The 21,527-nt window shown below is 32.1% G+C and overlaps 2 protein-coding genes across 2 annotated transcripts; one reads left to right on the top strand and one right to left on the bottom strand.

Moving 5' to 3' along the window:
- Window positions 1–2,299: 2,299 nt before the first annotated feature.
- LOC145040712 (DNA-directed RNA polymerases II, IV and V subunit 8B-like) lies at window positions 2,300–4,963 on the top strand. Its single transcript, XM_078988621.1, has 5 exons — window positions 2,300–2,398; window positions 2,940–3,028; window positions 3,405–3,559; window positions 4,027–4,124; window positions 4,700–4,963. The coding sequence occupies exons 2-5, from the start codon at window positions 2,956–2,958 to the stop codon at window positions 4,809–4,811; spliced, it is 438 nt and encodes a 145-aa protein (XP_078844747.1). The 5' UTR covers window positions 2,300–2,398; window positions 2,940–2,955; the 3' UTR covers window positions 4,812–4,963.
- Window positions 4,964–6,880: 1,917 nt separating this feature from the next.
- On the bottom strand, window positions 6,881–9,980 carry LOC145040707 (Phototropic-responsive NPH3 family protein). Its single transcript, XM_078988616.1, has 3 exons — window positions 9,850–9,980; window positions 9,379–9,450; window positions 6,881–8,682 (listed from the first exon to the last, which is right to left on the bottom strand). The coding sequence occupies exons 2-3, from the start codon at window positions 9,445–9,447 to the stop codon at window positions 7,066–7,068; spliced, it is 1,686 nt and encodes a 561-aa protein (XP_078844742.1). The 5' UTR covers window positions 9,448–9,450; window positions 9,850–9,980; the 3' UTR covers window positions 6,881–7,065.
- Window positions 9,981–21,527: the final 11,547 nt, after the last annotated feature.

The following is a 21,527-nucleotide window of genomic DNA, read 5'->3' as shown; positions in this document are numbered from 1 at the left end:
TATAAGAAACCTTAATTTCACTTGGGTTTATTGTTGGGCCTTTTTATTAGGCCTTGATGATTGGATTATTAATAGGCCATCCAATATCAAGCAAATGGACTAGAACAATTAATGGGCTTTGAGGTAAGGCCCATATGAGGAGTTGGGCCCAATTTAGAAAATTGAACCATAGATGGGCCTTTATGATTGTGTGATATTGGGCTATTAGAATGTTGAATGTTGGATTGGATTAAATGGTTGGGCCTTATGGTAAGACCTTGTAAAGGTTTGGGCCCGATTTTGAAAATTGGGCCATATGTTGGGCTTTGACGCATAGTTGACATTTGGCCCTTTGGATTGGGCCTTGGGCTTGAATAAAGCTAAGTTAGGGGTAAAGTAGTATTTAACCCCAAGTATGTATTTATGGTTATGTGTTGGAACCTAATTATTAATTGGGTGATGTTTTGATATCGATAGTTTGGGAATCTGTCATCCAGCAACTGGGGGTTATGTCTACGGGACTTCAACAGTGTGAGGTGAGTTACCATCCAGTAGAGGTGGGTCTAAGGCACCAATATTGGCCCACTAGTAGGTGATTATGTATGAGATGATTGTCTATGTGATAATTGTCTGGTTTGCAACTATCTAATATGCTCTATCTGCTAGGATGCTCTGTTATATGTGTTAGTAGTATTAGGGGTGAAATAGTCCCTGGATACCGGTTGAAAGATACCAAAGGGGTCGTAAAAACCAATGCATTCCTAGCAGTACGTTATGTTATGTTATTATGTGGTAGTGGTAAGGGTGAAATAGTCCCCGGTTACCAGTTGAAAGATACCGAAGGGGTAGGTCGGGCACCCAGATATGCCTGACAATATATTTATGTATGTTATGATATGTTATTATGTGGTAGTGATATGGGGTGAAACAGTCCCCAGATACCGGTTGAAAGATACCGAAGGGGTAGGCCAACACCAGGATATGCTTGGCGGCATGTGTGTTGTATGGTATGTGGTATAATGGGGGGAACTCACTAAGCTTCGTGCTTACGGTTTTCAGTTTTGGTTTCAGGTACTTCTTTTTCAAAGGAAAGGAGTCGGGTCGATCGCAACACATCACACTATGGTTTCCTGCACATGAGATCTTTGGGATTGTACTCTGATATTGTTTATGATAACATGTTTTGATTATTTCTACTTTGGTTTTGACATAACATGATATTATGGATGTTTTCTTATACTGTTGGTTTTATAATAACTAAAAATGAAAATTTTGGTCTTGAATTTTGGGATGTTATAGACGTGAGACGGAACCAGTACCGACAAGTACAGTTCCCGATTTTCCGAAAACCGAATTTGATCAAAAATCAATCCCAAGTACCGAATCAAATTAACATTATTGGTACCGATACCGGGAATGATACTAGCTTTCGATACTAGTATCTACATCGACGACACCGAATCTCAAATGTTGTCATTTTGGAGTACCGAATACCTTCCTATTTTTTAAAGTTCAGTACAGTTGAGTATCGATTCCGGTACAATACCGATGTTGAATTGAGATTTGCTACAAATTGTTCATCCTTATATGAGTTTTTGCATTTGTTCAATAATGTGGTGGGTGATGGTAGAGGAAGGAAGGGTGGTTAGTGGAAGACTTTGGTGGCTACGATCTATGGTGGCAGGCGTAGGGGTAGACGGTAGAAGAGAAGGAAAGAACGAAGGAGGGGTTGATGTTTGGAAAAGAACGAGGGACTATAAAGTTAGATTCTAATGCACCAATTGATTTTTAATTTTTATTTTAATATGTAACTATTTACTATACTAAAACAGTTAAATAAAAAAATAAATATATATATATATATATATATATATATATATATATATATATATATATATATATATATATATATATATATATATATATAAACATCAAATTCATATAAGAAACCAAGATAAAAATTTTAACTAATAAAGAGCAAAAAAAAAAAAAAATTAAATTGTTATTTTGAAAACCAGATTAAACCACTTGGATTGTGGTGACTTAGTAAGACATGTAGAAGATTTGATGAATATCATATTGATCAATGTTCAAATCATGATACCATTCAACCCTTGTGATCATGTTTGCAGCTTCATGCAGTGACTCCAGAGCATGAGACAAAGCTTCATGTTTGCAGCGGTGATTAGTCGCTGCGCGAAAACTGACCCGGAAACCCTGGTTAGGGAAGTTCATTTTCCAAAAAAAAAAAAAAAAAAAAGAGATTATTGATTTCTCATAAAATAATAATCATAATAATAATAATAATAATAATAATATTCGTTAACGACGCTACGACACTACTGCTTTATATACTCTTCTAAACAAAACCCTCGTCTAGGGTTTTTGGCAGGGACAACCAAATACGAGACATCATCAGGTACGTGTCTTCAATTTTCCTCAAAAATTCTCCATTTCTATTACTTCATTATCATTCTCCATATGTAAATTCTCTTCGTTCGTGCTTTTCTTAACAACCCCAATATTCGATAAAAACTTGGTTTATTCTCATTCAATGATTTAGGGTTTTAGTCGTATTCCTTAGCTATTTTAGCTTTCAATGATATTAATTGAACTGAAATCAAGCAATTCATCCAAATAATCGCCAATCAGCTGTCTCACATATTTGATCGAGTTCTTCGATGTAAACGATCGGAATAACACAACATATGAACATCTTGTATATATATATCATACATATGAACATCTTGGGGGTAAATTTCCAGTTAAATTGGTCAATGTTATAGAGGAATTTATAGGATGAACTGGACTAAGAAAGCTACCATATAAAAGTTAAATTGTTTTTTAAAATCTTATTTGTATTAGCATGTTTTTAAAAGTTTTTATCTGTTTTAACATTATTGTTCTTGATAAGTATATATATAATTGAGTTTCTATGTTATTTGTATTTCATATTTAAGGCAAAGTGCAACAAAGATGGTTAACCCTCACTTTGATGATACAATTAAGGTGATTGGAGTGGATGCAGATGGTAAAAAATATGACAAAGGTATCTATCCAGCCAATGAAACTAGTCCATAAACCAATATTCCAAAATCATTACAAGATTTTCTATTTATATTTCAAAGAAACATTTTGTTTTTAGAGTTAAATGCAAGAATTAGCAATTTCCTTTTATTGATTTGTTTATCATATGATTCTATTTTCATTTCTTTCTATTATAACATTGTACTTTGAGAATTCTACCAATATAAGCAATGTAATCCAAATACAAAGCAAGTAGAATTTTTTAAACATTGAAAATATAATGTTGTAATCGTGGTAGCATTTCAAAGAAGTTGAGTTCTATAATACATAAATAAATGAAAGTACGTTGCTATTTCATGTAGTAATACTTATTTAATAATTAAAACTTTTACCTTCAGTTTCACGTATTGAAGCACGAGGGGAGGAAACTGACATACACATTGTGTTGGATGTGAATTCGCAATTGTACCCTATGCATGCCGGAGAGAAATATCGGATGGTTTTGTCACAAACTTTAAATGAAGATGGCTCAGCTGTTACCACTCATACTCAAGTAAGCTATTATATAATGCTATTTGTATCGTCCTTCATTGGAAATTGGGACTCAAACTGATGTCAATACCAAAAAGATGGGGCAGATTCAATTGACATCAGTCCCAATCCCTGCCCCACCTTTTTGGTATTGACATCAGTCGATCTGAGTCAATGTTTGAGATTGACTCGGACCAAGGATTGAGATTGGGACTGATGTCAATGGGACAAAATTTGCAGCTTTTTACCTCACCCAATGGCGAACACTTGGGACAGGGAATGAGACTGATGTCAATGGGATGAAAATTGCAATTTGTGTTCCACCAAAAAAGGTGGAACAAGACTTGCTTGTGATATATTGTTTGAAAAAGACATAAATGCCTTTCTCATCATCGTTGCTAAAAATAACCTACTAAGTGTTTTGAGTCCTGTTTAGTGTAACAAATGCAATCTTAATAACGAAGACGATCTATTATAATTTAATGACAGGGAAGCAAGAAATCACTTGCTGACAGATTTGAGTATGTGATGCATGGGTTGTTATACAAGATCTCAGATGATAAGAACCAAAATGGTGATGCTGAAGTGTACGTATCTCATTACCTATGTTTCTTTGATATGATGGATCAGAACAAGTTGTACTGTGTTTGACATGCATTGAACTGGACCGGATCGGAACTAAAGTCAACCGGACAAAAATTGCCTTTTTTTGTCCCACTTGAAAAGGTCGAACAAGGTGGGACAGGGACTCGTTCTCGATCTCATGTATGTGAAAAAAGACGTAAATACCCTTCTCATACTCAGCATCGAAGATAACCCTAGAAAGCTTGTCTAGTCATGTCAGTGTGAGAAACGTAGCCTTAGGCTACATCTGTTACATTGGATGGGACTGGATTAGACAAACTTTCTAGGGGTATCTCTGATGGTGAGGATGAGAAGGGCATTTACGTCTTTTTCACATACATGAGATCGAGAGCGAGTCCCTGTCCCACCTTGTTTGACCTTTTCAGGTGGGACAAAAAAAAGGCAATTTTTGTCCCGTTGACTTCAGTTCCGGTCTGGTCCAGTCCAGTCCAATGCATGTCGTCAAACACAATACAACTTATGTTCTATTTTTAAAGTTTTATGTCTGATCATCTTGGGGATGTGTATACGGATACAGGGCTGTGTACATATCATTTGGAGGGCTTCAACTGATGATGAAGGGGGCTCCTGTGAAGATGGGTAAATTTAAGGTGGATCAAAGGCTGTTTCTTCTTTTGCTCAAGGAGTAAATGTCAATTGTTGGCTTGTTCTTGTAGATGAAAATGTTAGTTGTCATCTTGTTTTATGTATCGTGGCCTTTGTTCAGACTTGATGCGTATGTCTTAAAAATGGAATTACGTGTAAAACTCATTTAACAACTAAAAGCCACCGGAATTTGTCATCTTTGCAGTTTAACCACCTAGAGATTTTTTTTTTATGTATTTTTTTTTTGTTTTGATTTATCCACAAACTTTCCATTTTTTTAAAATGCATTGCAACCGAGTATAGTTAGTTTTGATTATAGATTGTCATTTTTTGGATTTAATTTAACCAGAATTTTACTGTTAACCTAGTAAACAATGCTACAATTACAATCACTCCAAACTATGTAAGGCGATTTCATTTCTTTACTTTCAAGCTATATAAAAAAATGAAATTACGTCTAAAACTCATTTAACAAGTCATTTTTACAATTTAATAACCTAGAATTTTTTTTTTTCATTTAACCACAAAAACTTTCTATTTTTTCAAATTGCATTGCAACCGAGTATAATGAATTTTGATTATAGATTGTCATTTTTTTGATTTAATATAACTAGAATTTTTTCAACTTAAGGGTTCCTAACCTTTTTATTTGAACGCGTCCCTTAATAACACTGCCTTGTATATTTACAATAAAAAGATTAAGGATATTTACTAGCAAGTTAGTTTTACAAATAACATGCTTTGATACAAACACTCGAAAGATATTAACTAAACCAACCAACCAAATTTTTGTGTATTGAGAAATTACTAATTTGTCCTAAATGAGTTATTCCAAACTCGATGTCATTTTGGACCAATAAAAAAAATATCTAATGTTTATTTTTTTCATTTTCACTAAAACTTCTTCAAAAGATTATTTTTTTTAATGTCTGAAATGATTATTTTCGAATGATTTAGTATTATTATTTTTCATTTGAATGTCAAATTTTAAATCTTTTTATCATATCTGACTTTTATTAGCAACGTTTCTTTAAAATTTTGACATATTTGAGTAAAAAACGAAGCATTTTCTTGAAATTTTCAAATTCTTTATTGGATTTTATAGTTTTGCTTGATATTAATTGTTCGGAGTGTACTTTTTTATTGGTCTAGAATGATTCATTCCGGATAAAATGATCATTTTCAAAAACACAATAAACTTGGTTATATTTATTAACAACATTGTCCATAATGTTTATTTTAACATTCCATCTTAGATTAGTTGGTTAGACCATGTTCCAAAATGTTCCCAACGGGTGGCAGTTTCAAAAATTAAGAATTGAAATCGCTTTCTATTGGTTCCAATATTTAGGAGTCAGAACTGAAACTGCTCACAATAGTTCTGGTTCTATGATTGGCAAGTTCCAAGACGGTTACATATATGAAGACGGGTACCCACTTTTGCTGCTCAACCATAATATGACAATTACATCCCTCCATTTTATCCTAAACCATCACAAACTCAACAATAACCAAAATTAAAACAACTAGCCTCAACACCCTTACCTTATTTGCATCAAACACATTCTCCATGTTCCGCAATAGGGATATTGCTCATCAACTTCAAATGTTGTTCTTAAACCAACGTCGAATACTAATCATTATGTTACCAATAATCGGGTAGTTGAGGATCAATAAATTTGAAGCTAATTGCAAGCTTCGGTTGCATTCTCATAAAGAAAAGTATATTACCTATAATCAAGGAACAAACAATAATCTGTATAGTATGCAATAGCTTATCTTATAGTTACAGAAACCTAAAAACGTGTTCATTGGTTCCGAATTCTCCACAAACATCAACATTTTACTTGCAAATAAAATTGAAATTTACTTCTTTTTGAATGGTTAAATCGAAAAGAAACAATAAACTACAATGGTTTTATAAAAATTTCCTTTTAATATACATCAACAATACAAAAAAATAGCAACAATACCATGTCATGGTGCATTTTTTTTTCACAAATTTTTGCAAAGTTTTTTTTTGTGGTTCAATACTAGAACAATTCTCAAGGAAATTTAGGTGACTAAACCAAAAAAGTGACCAACTACATGAGTTTTTATGAAATTTGCCCTACATTTAAAATTTCTTTAAACGGAAGGGTGAAAATGTAACTTTCACCACAAAGAAGTTGATTCCTTGTATAAAACAAAGAATGTCAAAAACATAAAATGTCAAAAACACTTATTGCTCAAACATCAAAGATTGATGTAAACTACCAACTACCAAACTAATAAAAACGAACTCAAGATCTTCTTCTTCTACCTTGGATGAATCTTCTTCTTCACATGACAATTACAATTATTCAAACTCGATATACACCCAAGCTTCCTCTTCATCACCCTCCACACATTCACCTTTCCTTTTTTCATTTTCCTCTTCCCAAAATACCCTTTCTCAATCTCCTTCCTCATTGCCCCACATTCCTTCTCCAACTCCATCACCTTAAAACCCATCTTCTCCAATTCCACCACCGCCGCCCCATTCTCCGGCGAATTTTTCCCCTTACCACCTTCCTCGGCCACGGTCACCTCCTTTGTTATCGTCTCCCGCAGCTGCAACTGCCCAACAAACAAAACCTGCACCGCCACCCTCACCGGAAGCCGCTCGTTCTGGGCGGCATGCTCACACGCCTCCGGCGACATCTTATTACAATCCAAAATCGAACAAATCTCTTCTCTTTCCGATTCTATCAAATACCGATGTTGATTTAAGTAAATATCAATCGCACGATAAATCCCATCTGAATTTCTTTGTGTTCCTTCAGATGCAGCAATCGACAATTCCGCTAGTGAAATAAACGAATCCTTTTTCAAATCAACATCATTCGCCACCTCCCCGAGAAAATCCTCAACAAGATCCGCCACAATTTCAAGCCCGGCACGATTATCTTCCCCGGTGAAGTTATTATAAAAATGTTTCATGATTCTTCGAACGCATTCGGTGTCGTATTTCTCTTCTTTCGAATACCCTTGAGATGGGATTAGCAGATCATGAACTGTTGCTAAATCTAATTGTTTCCCAATTCGTAACTCAAACCCATCTCGACAATCGATATTAGCTTCTAAAATGATCGCGTATTGAAGCAATTCGGATAGTAATTCACATGGGACAACCCCGCGACCATGAGGGAAAAGTTTTTCGATTGTTTCGATTGTGTCTCGTCTTGAATTTGAAGAAACACCTTCTGAAGAAGATGACGATTGATCGGATTCTTTCGGGTCAAAAAACACCCATCTTTTCGCGTATTGGTAGAGATTTGATGCGATGTAATTTGAACCCATTTTGCATTGAATCATTCCACGGATTATTGGCTCGTAGAATTGAAGACGAAGTGTGGTCAAACATAAATCTTGTTTGCTATCAAGAACAAAAAGTTGTCTCCTTGCATTTGGTTTGTACACATGGCCATTAAACCCATCTTCATCTTCATCAGAAAGAATCGGATTCTTAATTGGTTCGATCGGTTCTCCAAGATAAATCGGTTTGTTTAACGCTTTCGAGATGATTGAATCAACGCAAGCATCGATTAACCCTAGTTTTGTCGCTTGTTGAAGAACGATTTGATTTTCTGTGGCTTTCAAGGATCTGATCGATTCATTCCAGCCTGTTATGATTTGGTGTTCGAAGAATGATAGAGCTCGATTCAAAAGATTGTTGGGGCTGTGGTTATCAGTCATACCCAAATAGCAAGCTAAACAAGAAATCGGAATTACGTTTTCTGGTGTAAAATTGACTTCAAAACCATAGCAGAATCTTGCAATGAGCTCGAAAATTTCAGGAGTTGTTGGGATATCACAAACATGATGAGAAAGATCTTCATCTGGGTTTTCTTTGAAAAGCTTACAGAGTCTTGATGATCTTGCAGCAAGAAGATCCTGCAATTTGCATGAAGAGATGTAAAGTTTGACCTTACTATTGTCAAAATAAAAATTATTTAAAAAAGTAAATTACACGAATGGTCCCTATGGTTTCCAGAAATTTATACGTTTGATGTTTAACTTAACTTTTTAATTTGGAATGTTCTTACTGTTTGTTACTGTTTGTTTTTGTTACTCACTTTGTCACTGTCTTATTTAAAAAAACTATTTTGTCCTTAATTTTTTAATTTATTTAAATAAACACATCTCAATCATATTTCCATCTCACCTTACCTTACCTAACATACCTCATTTTATTTAAATAAATTAAACAACCAAGAGCAAAATAGTCTTTTTAAGTAAGACGGATCAAACACGCAATAAAAACAAATAATAGGGTCATTCCGAGTTAAAAAATAAGTTAGGAACCAAACATGTAAATTTCTTCAAACCATAAGAATTTACTCTATTTAAAACTTTGAAATTTTTGTCAATTCACCCGTAATTTTTCAGGAAAAAGTGAATTCGGTAAACTTCATAACATCTATTCCTATTATAGCATTACACATTGAAATAAGTGATTGGATTTTTCATGATAAAATAAAGTAATAAAAGGATCTTGAAATTAAAAAAGTGCTATAATTAGATTAAACTTCAAAGTAAATTGTATAGAAGAAAGACATAAAAACGAGGTGCTAAAATGGAATTTCTTACCCTGTTCAAGTTATATGGAATTCCGGATATGGGGACCCGAACATCTTTGGAAAACGAATATCTCGACATCCTCTGAAATTCATATAACAAGTGTTAAAAAACTCAAAAGAATAAAATAAATTGATGAAAATTTATGGATTTTGTGTAAAAGAAAGACACCCTTTCATGTATTTGTTACAAAAAAGGCTGAATTTCTTGCTTCTGGAGCTAAGTTGACCAACAATAGTCAAAATTAGAAAGTCAAGTGCATCTAGTGCAATAAGAAATGAAGAACACGACTTCAATTAACATTTATTTAACCTAAACTTTTACTAAAATCAAGATTACTACTAAACTCCTATCAATTAACATCAAAACCGAAAAAAATCCCACATTCGAATCACTTCCAAAAACCAAAATTTTTGGGTTTTGAACATCAAGAAACCCCAATACAAAATCGAAGGAACAATGTAAAAGGAAAGACGAAATTACTGATTCGATTGAAGTGTAAATAGCAACTCTCTGTGATAATGATGATGGGATTAAGGAACGTTGTCTTCTGAATTCGAAATTTAAAGTGATAAAGACTTGAACTTTTTTGCATATGTAAGTGGAGATTTTGATTTGTTTTGTGGAAGCTTAAAACGGTCATCTACGTGGGTTTCGGTTGTATTTAGAAGGCAAAATCAGATTTGTGAGAAAATCGAGGGAAGTCGTTATTGACTTATTTCATTAAGACCAATTCAGTGTAAACCTTGGGACCCACATAACAGCTAATTTTGCCATGTGGACTTCACTGATATAAATAATAAATAATCGAGAATATGTTAAATTGTTGTTTTTTTCCCGAATTGTGTACAATGATATTTTTTTTTATTGTTTTTGGAACGTTTTAAACATATGATTCAGATAAAGTTTTAAATATTTTACAAGTTTGATCCGCAAACCCAAATGTCACAATCGATATGATTCTGCCACGTATTTTTAAAGTATGGTTGTTTAATTATTAATAAATAATATATAATTTTAAGACATAAATGATTTGGGCCCAATTCATGGGCCTTCGAAACCCTGGTGAGATTCCATGAGCATTTTATTTGGAGTGATTAATTCTCAAATGATTTTGTGATCATCCTTTTGAAGTTGACAAATTAACTATGGATCACATGAAAAAACACTCAAGGAGTCAAACCTCACAAATAAAATGGTACAAAATATCTCATAATTCATTGATATAAAGCATCAAGAATATGAACTATTAGGATGAACTATTAGTCTATTAGGTAAGAAGGGTAGAACCACATTCATTAAATGCCTATACCCTTTTTTGAACAATGTTACGTTTGTAAGAGAATGGGGTTTCTTTGTTGTAATTAACTACTAATAGATAGAAACATGCAATTTAAATAAAAATGTAAATAATAGTTAATGATGTAACAATTGCTATCTTAAAGTTGGCATTGAAAAGTGTTAACATGTTATAATACTCTTCACTTGTCAAATCATCTACTCAAAACATGTTCATTGATTAAGGTCCTGTTTGATAGTTTCTATCTGGTAAAGTGCTGTTTGAGAAAGTTTTTTGACTGAAAAAGAAACCATGCTGTTTGATTGTACATCTGATTTACTGTGCTGAATGATGAAAATAATAATAATTCAATAAAAAAAAATTAAAAAATTAATAATCCAATAAAGAAAGAAAGAAGTAGGGTTTGGTGTATAATTGTCTTTCCAGCCAATTCAGCCAGAAAGATATGATTTTGGGGCTTTCTGGGAAAGACATATCTTACCGGGAAAGACCCATTCTTTTGTGCAAAGCAAACAGTCTTTCCGGTCCATTCAGCCAGAAAGATCTGTTTGGACCTAGAAAGATGCATATCAAACGGGGCCTAAATCTATTCTCACTAATTCAACCTAACAACCAATTTTGATAAAAAAATAAAAATAAATAACAAGGTGTATAACTTGATCATGTTGTTACATGCCAATGTCACCTCTTATATCGATTATGGAATCATTTTTAGGTGAATGTTTTAAATGGATAAAATCTGTAGTGGTATAATCTTCTGATTTTGAGAAAAATTTCAAAAGTTTCAACACCATCCATCCATTGGTTATGTTCTCTATTTCAATCTCATGTGTATACCACTTCAACCGAGGAGAATGTCACTGACATGGTTTTTGAAGAATAGGTTTTGTAGATTCAGAAATAATTGAGAAGGAACTTATGTTTTGTTTTGTTTTTATTTTTGTTTTTATTTTTTTCCGGATCATCTCTCTCTAATTTATAAGCTTTTAAATAAGTCTTGATTGGGACACATTTTGTTGTAAATGATTTTTTTAAGAGACTACAATTCTATGATCCGTAATTTTATGCATAACTCTTGGATTTGGTAAGATAGAAGTTCTGTCCTAAATAGGACTAAGATTAATAACTTGACATATTGAGTGGAATTTTCTTTTAATTGAATAATATTAAAATATCATCATTTATTATGGGATGACTTTAGTTTGTTAACTAGGTGGTAAAAAAAAAAACAACTTTTTGAATCTTGTGTTTCTTGAACTTTTGTTAGATCTCTGGGTTTGTGTTTCAAATATAGAGATATATGTTTACTGCAAAGGAAATTAAAGAAAATAGGTAGAGTGTAGATGAAATTGAAGTATGTAACGAGTTAGTAGCGAAATTGGCAAAGTTCATATTAGGATGAGACGTTTGTTTGGAAAATATAAGTTATCTTTTTATTTATTTATTTATTTTGTTTGGAAAACATATATTATCATAATAGCAACATATTATAGCTATTTACCCAATATAACATCACACTTATAATATCTACCCATGAAAGAAATTTACTTAAGTTATTACATAATGTACCATATTTTTTACATACTGATCTTATCAGTAAAGAAATATAAGTAGCATGTAATTATTGGTAAGAAATGGTAAGCATAAAACCATTAGGTGAAAAAAAATGTATGCATGTAGTTGCTATGACTTAAATATATCTCTTATTGGTAAAAATGCAACTATAATGCTATTTTGCTTAAGGATATGTAATTACATTGCTATCATGAGTAAAACGTAAAGTACAAGTGTACAATGGTTGTTTTTACATCGGTCGATCCGTCCACCGGACGGGTATTACACTAGTTATGTACTGATGTAACAATTTCTATCTTAAGTTTGCATTGAAAAGTGTTACCATGTTATAATACTCTTCACTTGTCAAATCATCTACTCAAAACATGCTCATTGACTAAACCTAATCTCACTAATTCAACCTAAACATGCTTTTTGATTGTGAGAAATACTGTGTTAGGTTTGTTCAATGTGACATGTGACTTGAGCATTTTGAATCAAGGTAGAGCATTTTGACAATAGAACAGGTGGAATCAAGGTTTTGAAACTAAAATGGAGACCGTCTTACTGGTTCGATAGTTCAACCGGTCCAACCAGTCGGACATATCACAAAAATCGATAAAAACAGATGATATCATAATTATATTATTAATTTTAATTATATAAAAAAAATGAAATATATATATATATATATATATATATATATATATATATATATATATTAAAATTCTTGGTTTTGACCAGTTTTACTGGTTCAATTGGACCAGTTTTTACCAAATCCGGGACCGGTTCCTAGTTAAACCGGTCTCTCTAGTCTGGTTTTTAAAAGCATAGGTTAGAATAACACTGGAGCTTTTGATTTAGGGCTAGAGCATTCTCTAGAATGAGCTCTACCTTATAGAGCAACTTAAATGCTCTCATTGTCACACCCCAAAACTGGAACGGCGGAAACGTTCTGGGGCGGAGGACGTCATGTACAGTATCACAACAAAGCGTAATTGTAAAAAAGCAACAACATCATCCATTGCATTAATAATATAATTTAATACAATTGTATTATGTATAGTTATAAGACACCAAAAATATGAATCAAAATAAGGGATGAGTCTTGAACGTGCTCCATCTTCTCAAAAACCTGACATCGGTACTTGTCTACTAATGACTTGAGAATACAAGTTATTTTGAAAGAGTTTATCAGCTTTAAAGCTGGTGAGTTCATAAGTATTTTAGTATCATTGTTTGTATGAAAAATGTTTGTAAGTATTTGAAGTATAAGTTTGTAGTAAATGTTTGTATCTCCTAGAAAATCCTATATTTTCTACTAAAAGTAGCATTCTACCAAGGCATCATATGTTCCGTATGTTTGTTTCTTGTAAAAGTGTGCATTTTTTCCGAGTGTGACTATTATTAATAAAATATAGTTTTTACATTACCGTTTATGTGAGAAGATCACAATTTGAATGCAATGGGAAATAATAAAGTACTATGGTGTTGTATTATAGTAACTACTGTTGTACTAACTACCTTAAACTGGTTGTTAATTAAGGTATAATGTGATATAATTGTAACCATACTTGATCGACTAGTAAAACACAACGCTCGAAGACGTCAAAATGGTATTACATTCGTCACTCGTACACCTGCAGGTCCCACTGTAGCTAGCAGCAAGGTGTAGGATGGTCAGTCTCGTATAGATCTATACACAAATTCACGCTCTCCCTCCAGGAGACTCTAGTTACAAAACGAGCCATAGCAGTGATGCCATTCCCCGAAGTAGTGGCTCACATTTATGTTATAGTATTATTGAATATGTATTGTATGTACTAGTGTAGTGTATGTTCTCTCTGTCTAGTATGTAGTATGTTCTTTTTGTTTCTCATCATAGTATGTTCTCTTGTATAGTGTATAATATGTATTGTTTCTCGTTATAGTATTCTCTATATGTTTCTCTTTATAGTGAGTATTGATTATCGTTATAGTATTATCTATATGTTTCTCTTTATAGTGAGTATTGATTCTCGTTATAGTATTCTCTATCTGTTTCTCTTTATAGTAAGTATTGTTTCTCGTTATAGTATGTATTGACTCATGTATGAACTGACTTTTTGTATGTTTCATTGTACTGGAAATAGTGAGTAATGACTTCCTAAACTATACCTATTATAGTTTACTAGTAAAGTTGTTTGTATGACTGAGTGTGTTGAGATGAGATAAAATATTTTATGTATATATATATATATATATATATATATATATATATATATATATATATATATATATATATATATATATATATATATACTAAGGATCAAACGACACTCAGACAAAGAACAAAGTACTCTAAATCCACAACCAAACAAGGAACATGAAATAAAGTGAGTTATCAGTCCTAAGTCCTTCCAACCTTACTTATATAACTATATATGCATTAGACATGGTTTTGACAATATATAAGTTTGAAGGAGTTAAAATAAAAGGTTTGGCATATAAGAACAAGTTTGATAAAGATTTTAGCATGTAAAAGAGTTTGATGAACATTTTGAAGTTGTTTGTTTGATAAAACAGTTAAAAGTATAGTAAATCCATTTGTTTGATAGTTATTAATCACATGTGATTGATATAATAGCTATAATGTTTCAACTTGTATTCCCCCCCCCCCCATAAAAGCATTTAAAATCATTTAAAAGGTAGATTAAGGGGTATAAACTCACCTGTAGTGAGTGGTTTGGATGAACGAGTGGTATATGATGCTAAGTGCCAAGTCGACTTGAGCACACACACGGATCCTATTTATCATATAATTATACATATTTGTATACAATTAGTGTTTAGACAACTAATTATGCAAGGAACGACACCTTAGGACATAGAAAACACTTAGATTCAAGTGCTAAAAGTATAAAAGGTTGCATATAAGGGGTGTATGGCCACACATTAGTGTTTATGGCCAAAGAGTTGTGTTTCATGTGTGTGTACGGACATAGTGTACGGCCCCAGTGAGTGTATGGCCCTAGTGAAACATGCCATTTAGTGATTTAAAGTCCTCTTAAGCATCTAGGTGATGTGTCTTGACTAATACTTAACCTTATTGAAAGTTAAATGCCATTTTGGACCCTAAAAAGGGTGTGTACGACTGTACACCCTTGATAATCATGTAAAAATGGTCAAAAGTGTATTCCACGTCTCTATCTTGCATCCACTAAGTGTTCTTGATCAAGTACTAGCATAGAACATGAGTTTTAAGGCCATTAAGCACCAAATGAAGGGGTGTACGACCACATGGGGTGTGTACGACCGTATACTCCTTATTGATCATATTTTGGACGTTTTCTAGGGAGTAAAGTCAGTAAGTAACAAGCACAAGGAGTGGTACTTACAATATGGAAGCCTTTTAGGGTGTTTGAGGTCTAAAAACTTAGTAAGTGTGCTTAGTATTCTTGGTGTTCTTGGAGAACACTTGAAGATCTAAACAAAATGAGTAATTTCATGGAAGAAATGATAGATTCTTACTAGATAGTGTAATGAATCATCAAATAGAGGAAGAAAACACTTACAACTTGAAGATCTAGAAGCAAAATCGGATGATACTTGAGAGAGAAGTTGATTTTCGGCTTTAAGAGTGTGAAAATAGGTGAAAGGAGGCTAACACTATCATTTATACATGAGAGTGTATGGCTAGAAGGGGGTGTACGGCCGTACACTCCTTAAGTTGGAGTGTTTGGCCGATTTTTGAAGTGTTGAGCTTGCGGGACTCCTTTATAAACCCGGGACTCCTTTATAAACCCTAACATTGAAGCTACAAGGCTTAGAACACTATAATTAACTTTAAACGGTGCTAGAAGATAGCAAAAACGAGTCTGAACTTGATTGATTTGAATAAGTGTACAAGATAGAAATTTTAGGTTGTTACACTCATGGCCAACAAATGCACTGGAGGCATCAGAATGTGCTCCACGCATGGCCAAATACACTCTAGCTCTTGAGAATGCACATTGTCATGAGAGAATATGCTATTGAGAATACACTACTACATTCTAAATGCGATACAAGTTGTTAAATATGCTCCAAGAGAGGAGAGTGTGCTCTTGGACGCGCTAACACCTTAAGGATGTCTTGGCTCTTCAGAATACACTATAGTCTATGTTAAAAACATTACATGCATGTATAGTGTGCTTCATGCATGGTCAAAGGTGCTCGCATTAACGCAAAAGTACTCTTGGTGTAAAGTTTAGGGGTGAGCATGATAACCAAAAAAACTGAACCATAATAACCAAACCACTTTTAAGACCAATGGTCCAATTTTGTTTTTTTGCTAACCGATAAGTAATGGTTCGGTTATGGTTTATTATTAGCAACGGTGTGACCTTTGATAAATCTACTATGAGCAACCAAAGAATATATAGTACAAGACTTGTAAGGAAACTTGATCACGGTGCTAGCCAAAAGTTGAAATTTGCAAGTAAAACCCCAAATAATTTAATGATAAATGATAAATAATAACTTGGCGAAAATCAATCAAGAACTAAAGAATCCCAAGATTAAGAGTCTAGTGATGTGAATTCTGAGAAGGAAGATGAGACAGGAAGTATAGTCAAAAGAAAATAGAAAAGGAGCAATAAAAATCCCAATAGAAATGGTTAGAGTTAACGATTAGAGAAGACTTTGATAATTAGTTTACCTAGGGATTTGTCTCATGGTTACTACATACATTTGTTCTTATACGTTGATGATTTTCTCATTGTAGCCAAAGAAATGGTTAGAGTTAACGATTTGAAGGTGCCAGTGAAGAATGAGTTTGAGATGTAGGATAACTACAAAGAAGATATTGAGGATGTAGATTTGAAGGGATAGAAGAGTAATGTGGTTATATATTTCTCAACAAAAATACATTAAGAAAGTTTTATAGTCATTCTACTTTGATAAGTCCAGACCAGTTGGAACTCTTTGGGGAACACATTTTAAACTTGATCGAAGTAGTATACTAACCACTCAAAAGTAAAAGAATTCTAAGAGAAAGGTTCCATAGTCGAGTGATATTGGACGTCTCATATATATGATGGTCTATACCATACCTAGCTTATCTCATGTAGTTGGTGTAGTAAGCATGTTATGAGTAATCTTGGAAAAACTTGTTATGAGTAATCCTAGAAACACACTAGATCATTTGGTTTAGGGTTGTAGCATTCTACAAAATATGATCCATCATATAGAGCACGTCAATGTGCACTTGACCAAGCCAAATGCACTAGATACATTAGAATGTTCTCCAGGCATGGCTAAATGCAATCCATGCATTGCTGAATGCGCTTTCATGATAGAATACATTATGGAGAATATGTGGGTACCTTCTTGATGTGCACAGGGCTTTCCAGTGTACGCTTCCTATTCCTAAATATGCATTAGAATGTGCTCCAGTCATAGATAAATGCACTCCAAGCATGGAAAATGCACTTTCATGAGAGAATACATTATAAAGAATGTGTGGGTACCTTCTGAATGTGCTCAGGGATTTCTAGGGTACGCTCTAGGATAGGAGAATACGCTAACACCCCAATGATGGCTTGGCTTTTCAAAATGCACTCTAGGCTACATTAAATTCACTACATGCATGGAGAATACGCTCTATGTAGTTTTATAGGTTCTCTCTTTGGTTTGGTGCAAATATTATTTTGATTTAAAAGTGCTCTCCTAGATGAAAGGTTAAAGATTCTAGAAGTAGCTTCATGGCATCATATGATTAGTTAACATTCATTTGGGCCTATGAATCAATGAGCCTGGCACATTAAGAATTTATGTTTGATCCTCGGTCTATAAATAGGGATTGCTTGCTAGGAGTTACTGATGATCCTTAAGTGGTTTCTTGTGTGGTTTGAATTCAAGGTCTCTATGGTCTTAATTATTTGTCACTATAGTAGTGTTACATTATTTAAGCTTAGTAAATAAGAATAATGCTTATTGTTGTGTGGATGTATGTCACATTGATCGAACTACATTAAATATTGTGTTTTTATGTTTATGTTTTATTCCTCTTGTTTTCTCGTTCATTCCATAACATGTTTTATATAAGCTTCCTAACAATGTTTATTTCTTCTCATACTCTCGGAAGTATGAAAACATGTAATCATTGCTCTAAAATAAAGGAAATTTATTGTTTTTTTACTAGGATTAACCATATAAAATGATTAGGTGTCTTATAAGTTAAATACAAGTGTATAAACTTAATCAATTCAAGTGGCTAAAAATAAACAAATGAAATCCACCAATTCAAGTTTAAATGAAAACAAGATAACAACAATAGCAATGCAAACCAACATCAATCCATATTCTTAAAATAAATAAACGACAAATTTGAACCATGAACTGAAATTTAGGGTTTTACACACCCATGGATAAAGGAAATTCAAACAAAACTATGAAATTCAAAGTGTTTAAGAACTTACAAATGATTAATCGAAATGTTTTCAAGTTTTATAATCCTTCAAAACCTTTAAAACCACCTTCTTGTCTCTGAAATCTTAGCCACCTCAAATTAATCCATATCCCTAATTTACTAACATGAAAAACAACCATAACTATTGTTCGGGGGAAAACATGGTCTGAACTCTATGTTCATTTCTTCTATTTCGTAACTTCCTTTACTCCATTACGAATGTGTTGGTCCATCTTCGTGTTATCCTAAAAATCATTAAAACATTGAAATACATAACATTTCATCCATGGACATAGGTTTTTCCAAAAACAAGTAAAATTCTAGTAAATTGAACTAAAATGCATTGCAAATACCAAAAATGGGTAAAAAAAATAAATGCGTAGAATGCATCAAACAAATCTCCCATGCTAGAGTCGTTTATTTTCCTTAAGGAAGAAAAGTATTAGACCGAACCGAGATGACCTTAGATTGCTAAAAAAAAGAACCAGACACAAATATAAGAATAACATAGGTAAAGTTCAACCTTGTATATACAACATTACTAAAGCAATCTTTAAGCAATTAAAATGAACTAAGTAAACTAAACAAAAATTAAAAAAAAAAAATTGTTGTTATCTACATGGCATAACCTCATTTTTAACAAGCATTAAGGATACAATAGTAAAATACCAATAAAAAAAATCAAACCATATATATATATATATATATATATATATATATATATATATATATATATATATATATATATACAGAGAGAGAGAGAGAGAGAGAGAGAATCGAAATATTTTTCCTTGTAATTTTATTATATTTTTACGTTTTGATTACTTATAAATTAATTTTATAAAATTTATAAGTGAATTTACACAATGTGAATCTAAACTATATATAATTTAGTTTTATCAAATTTATGATTATTCACACTGTAAATCTGAACTGATTCAGTTTACAGTATTCATAATGTCAATGTGAGCTAAATTTTGAAAAAAAATATACATTAAAATGAATGTTTATGTTAAGAGTACAAAAAATTATGAATTTTGATATATTTATTATATTTTTTAAATAAAAACTAAACATAAATATTTAATCAAAACGAAATGAATATTTATTTGAAAATTAGTTTTGAAAAATGCGCGACTAGATTTATAAATACAATAAATTTGAGCAATATATAATTAAGTTTTCAGGATTCACAATATGAATTTGACTTACAATTATTGACACTGTGAATCTAAGCTAAAATTTCGAAAAAAAAAATATGATATTTTATACATCAATATAAAAGTCTATTTAAAGAATATAAAAATTGTATATATATATATATATATATATATATATATATATATATATATAATTATTTATACAACAAAACAATACAAAAAAAAAAGAACAAAACAAAATGAAGTGGGTTATTACAAAAACTATTTTTTATCAATACTAATATCCATGTTAAAAAATACATGTTACCCGACCCAAATTATATTCAGGTAATGGGTCGGGTTTGGGTAATTCAGGTAAATATATACTCCTTCTGCCTCATATTTATAGTCTATGTTTTCTTTTTCGTTTGTCCCAAAATAATAATCTACTTCTCAAAATAAATATTACTTTTACCAAAATATCCCTCAATTTATTACTTAATTACCATGGAATTAAATTCAACTACAATGGAATTAAATGCAACGAAGGGGTAAAATTGTCATTTTATTTAATAAATTTAGTGATAATTAATGTTTTCTTAATCTGTGTGTTTTTTTTTTTGTGTGGACTATAATTTTTTTTGAATGGCGCATGAAAATAAATTTAATGAAATAAATATGTCGTGTTATATTAGTCTTGTTTATATAAACAAACGAGACATAAACGAAGTTATTTAAGCATTTAACGTTAAAATTTTTTAGTCAATAATACTTGAGATATCAAATAATCTTTTAAAAACACAAATACTTAAAGATTTTAGTTTAAAAGTTTAAAATGTTTAATATAATTATAGCAATAAGTTTTGTCATGTTCTGAAGTTTTGTCAGCATAATGAGTCTGTTAGTTGTAATAAAAACTAGTACAAGCTCTACGAAAAAAAAAAGGAATTTTTAAAATAATTTAGGTATACCTGAAACAAACAAGACGTAACCCCCCCCCCCCTACACACACACACACACACACACACATATATATATATATATATATATATATATATATATATATAAACACTTAATATGTCCTACGAAAATAAGTATTTTAAAGTTTTAAAATTTGAAATGTTTGGTATAATATTTGGATATTTGAAAATTTGAATTTTTACAAATTTTCCCACCTAAGAGTGCCAAGGATCGTCGAGGATCGTCAATCCCGAGTTTGACCGATATTGACTAATTTATGCTAAGTACCATAATTCTAATCGGTTTGTAGACTACCAAACAATCAATCGACCACTAAGGCCGATTTTTACTATTTATATATATATATATATATATATATATATATATATATATATATATATATATATATATATATATATAAGGTTTATGTTCTCGTGTCAACAACATCTGTTGTGCATACATATGTGGACAATGCTATTCTGTGACTACTATCATGATCATGCATTCTCATTAATTCTCATTTATGCTTGTTCTCATGCATTGTTATTCACTCGTTCTCAATCTTAAAAAATATGATCATCAAGAAGACATTCTAATAGAATTAGAATCATAAAAAAAGTACATGTTAACGGTATATATGATTTAATTAGTGAGTATGTATGATCAGTGTTGTGAAACTTGCCTAGTTGGCCAATTAGTCGTCCGAGTACTCCCTACTCGGCCCCTTACCGAGGCGAGTTATAGAATCCGAGTACTCCCCGATCTGTCCCTTATTGAA

Source organism: Lactuca saligna, chromosome 1, assembly GCF_052625555.1.
Source record: "Lactuca saligna cultivar CGN05327 chromosome 1, ASM5262555v1, whole genome shotgun sequence".
Lineage (NCBI taxonomy): Eukaryota > Viridiplantae > Streptophyta > Magnoliopsida > Asterales > Asteraceae > Lactuca > Lactuca saligna.
Note: the sequence above shows the minus strand (reverse complement) of the source record. Positions and strands in the feature narration are given on the sequence as shown.